The 3,656-nt window shown below is 46.7% G+C and overlaps 1 protein-coding gene across 6 annotated transcripts in view; it reads left to right on the forward strand.

Moving 5' to 3' along the window:
- Positions 1–3,656, forward strand: part of LOC113204894 (uncharacterized) — a 72,822-nt gene that overhangs the window by 49,948 nt on the left and 19,218 nt on the right. For all 6 annotated transcript variants that reach the window (XM_052273573.1, XM_052273570.1, XM_052273571.1 and 3 more), the window contains one exon: positions 3,007–3,055. In XM_052273573.1, coding sequence (XP_052129533.1) covers positions 3,007–3,055 — 49 coding nt within the window. The remainder of the gene's footprint in view (positions 1–3,006; positions 3,056–3,656) is intronic.

Consider the following 3,656-nt stretch of genomic DNA (forward strand, 5'->3'; position numbering starts at 1 on the left):
TTCTCTCCCTCCCTCCCTCTTCCTCCCTCTCTCCCTCTTCCTCCCTCTCTCTCTCTCCCTCTCTCTCTACCTCTCTCTCCCTCTCCTCCCCTCTTCATCTCTCTCTTCCCCCCTCCACTCAATCGGTACACACTTTTTTCTTCTCGTGTTTGGTTGGCAGGTGGGATGAGGATTTATGTTTCGTTTATTATTTAGGAAGCGCCGCGCTGCTGCGATCGGTTTTTTTATGTGACTTTTCGGCTGCTGCTGCGAGTGGGACGGGGCTTGGCTGAGCCCCCCCCCTCTCTCCCACCTCCTATTTCCCCGCCCGGAGATGGAGGGGGGGGGGGAGTCTCTCTCGGGTTGCGTTTTTGCGCGTGATTGCCGGATTCAAGTGAGCGCACGACCACAGCGGCGCGCGCGCCCGCACGCGTGTTTCCTTTTTCTGGTGTTGTTATATTATTTTTAGGGACGATTTTATTATCATTATACGTTATTATTTTTTGATCGGTCCACCCTGCTCTACCCCCTTTCCCGCGCTTTAGCTCGCGTCGCCCCACAGCCGCCGCTCTTCCTACGGATACCGCCGCCCCCATCCTTTTCCGGCTTTAGCCTTATTTACTCAAAAAAAAGGGGGTGGGGGAGGAAAAGAAAGCTATTCGCGCCCCCTCTCCTTGTGTGCGCTTTCTCTTTTCCAATTTGTTCCCGCAAGTCAACTGTTTGGATTTTTTTGTCGTCCTCCCGCCACCTCCCTGGGTGGTTCCTGTAGTGGGATGGGGTGGGCTGGCACCCTATAAGCTATTGCCGTTGCTCGCCTCCGCCTGCTGCACCAACTTTGGTCTTACTCAACTATATCGGCGGCGGGCTTACGCTATGCGACTTACGTAAAAGCAGCCCTTCGTTCGTCCGCGGGGACGACGACGCAGAAGTCTGTGTAACAGTAATCAGCGCATTACACTGAAAACCCGCGCCGTCGTATATTTTGTAGTCATACCCTCCTGGCCTTGTTTCACTCTGTTGAGGTCATGCACACTGGAAAAAATATCTACCTCATTAGTGAACAACAGTATCTCTGGAAAAACTAATGTGACTTGCGTCACATTACAAGTGTGACGTCCTTTCGCATCAATTGGTGTGACAGAAACTCAGGTCACATTACGTGGTGACACGTGTCACATTAGTCTTTCCAGTGAGTAAACTGTCACTTGAAATAACGGTGGTGTACTGCCAAATGTTCTGCGCAGTTGAACAGTGTCGGACCGTACTGTCATACCGTACACAGTAGGACAGTTTAAAACTGTTGTTAACTTAACGCTGTAGATTTTTGTTTTTACACTGCACAATTGTTTTTCACGGCAGTACATGTCTGCTGTGAAGCTGAAGAAGGGGCTAATTTGACTTAGCACCAAACTGAGATTTTGATGGCATTTTAAACTAGATTATAATCCTCATTTGTCCACCAAACGGTTTGGTGCTAAGTACCATAGATTGGTGTATATAGGGGTTTGTAAAAGGGGCTAACTCGACTTGACTTGTTTTGTACGATAGTTGTCACATACCAGAAGACTACCAAAGGGGCTAAGTTGACTTTGACCCCCAAAGTCATCAGATTTTCTCAAGAAGCAAACGGAGTTAAGTTGACTTAGCTCCTTTTGCTATCATATTTAGATGGTAACATGTTGACTTAGCCCCTTTTGCACTGATAAAAAAACAGATAATAATGCCAATAAAAGCATTATTTTTACTGTCAGGTGTCCAGCATCAAGTTTTAAGGTAGAGCTATACTATCTGGTATGGATAGGTGATGAATACAAACAACTTCGTATGTTGTTCCCTGTAGTGATATATTGTGATGCTTCACTAATTGTGGTAATACTAGGATTGAAAACTAAACTCCCTCTTGATTTAATTTTGCGCCTGTTGACAAAACTTTGCGCATGTCAGTATTATCAGATCAGACTGTTGACTTGCGCATGATTTTTGTGTAAATTGCTTCTTTTTGTTCTAAAGTCCATGAAAATTGCTTTTAGAGAAAAGTTGACTTGGCTCCCTTTTCTATACTGACAAATGGAGTCAAGTTGACTTTTAGCCACTTTTGCCAACTATTTTCCAATGACTAAACTCTAAATTCTCATCATGTGAAAAGAGTCAATTCAACATGTCTCGATATTTCAACGATGGTAAAAAGAGTCAGTGAAGGAGAGTGATATAGAAAAACTTCTAAATGCCCGTGTGATCATTGATAGCAGTGTATTCTATCTGCATCATATTTTTTTTGAAAAGTTATGTGCAAATAGTTTTTTGCGTTCCCTGAAAACCTTGGTTTTTGGACTTAGCTCCTTCTTCCGCTTCACAGCAGATGTACATCCTTGGGCCGCGAGCCTCGGCACCTCGTTGCGTTGGTCCGGTGTTACGCTGATAGGTTCACCATTGTGACCGGCCGCACCTATTCTATCTGTCTTCTATCTCCCGGAATAGAAGGGCTGTGTGGCCGGCGAGGCAAGGGGTGGCCACACGGCACACGGTGAGATGAATACCGGCGGCCTATTTTCGTTTTGCGCTTTTGTCCCTTCTGCGGTTTTGTTTCTATTCTTCTATCCACCTATCTACCTCGCTGGCCCGGCGCGCTGGCGCTCCCCCGTGTGTTTCTCGTGTCTTTTTGTCGGCAGTGTTCTCCCTGCTGCGCAAAAGCTTTTAACCTCCCGCAGTGAGTGAAGAGCGATGAATGGATCTACGTGTTTTCATTTTCGGACGATTTTAATTAAGAGATGGGAAGTGACAGAGAGGTACAGCCCGACGTCCCTCCTCGCCCCACCCGAGTCTTTCGCTCCGAGTCTGTTTCATTCGTATTTTATATTGTACACCTCTCTATTTTTTTTATATATGTATATATTTATCTTTTTCTGTGTGTGCCCCCGCTCCCCGCTCCCCCTCTGCCGCTACAGCGGGCTGTCGAGGCGAGCCTGCTCTGTTCCAGCAGAATCACACACAAGTTTTAAATTAAAATGTTGTTTCCTTGTGTTGCAGAGAACGGGGGAGCAGTCGGACGGCGGCGTTCTACTTCGAGTGTCGGCCGGTAAGTTTACTTGCTGCTTTTGCTTAGGAAGAAGGAAAACAAAATGGGGGGGGGGGGGAGGGTTGAAAGATTGGGGTTGGTTATTCATTCTAGTCCTACCCGTTTTGCGGTGTACCGATAGGAAAGACCGATGCAGGCGCACGCGCGTGCTGGCTGGGCTGGCCTGTATTGTCACCCACCCGTCACCCGTCACCGTGCGCGCTGTCTGCTTCTCCTACACACTGAAACTTTTTGTTTCGTATCGGACTAACGTGTTTAACATTTGTTACAAAAAAAAGCACCGCAATTTTTTTCCCTTATTTATATCGGTTTTTGTTTCTATTTTTTCAAACACTAATTTACCCTACAAAAATCAAGTTTAAAATAGAGACCACACTAAATAATAAGTTCGATAAAGGTGGAGTAGCAGAGCGGTAGCCTGGAACGTGTCGTTATTCTCATACTTGAAGTTCAATCCGGGTCAATCTACATAAATATCGCGAGTTTTAATTGAACCTGCGGCAGTGGACGTCGGGAGGGCTGCGCGGGCGCGGGGGCGCAACGGTGGTCCGAATTTAAGACTTTCGAGTTAATTCCTCGCTGGGGGTGTTTGGGGCGCGGA

The sequence above is a fragment of the Frankliniella occidentalis genome, unplaced genomic scaffold, assembly GCF_000697945.3.
Source record: "Frankliniella occidentalis isolate FOCC.00 unplaced genomic scaffold, Focc_3.1 Scaffold283, whole genome shotgun sequence".
Classification (NCBI taxonomy): Eukaryota; Metazoa; Arthropoda; class Insecta; order Thysanoptera; family Thripidae; genus Frankliniella; species Frankliniella occidentalis.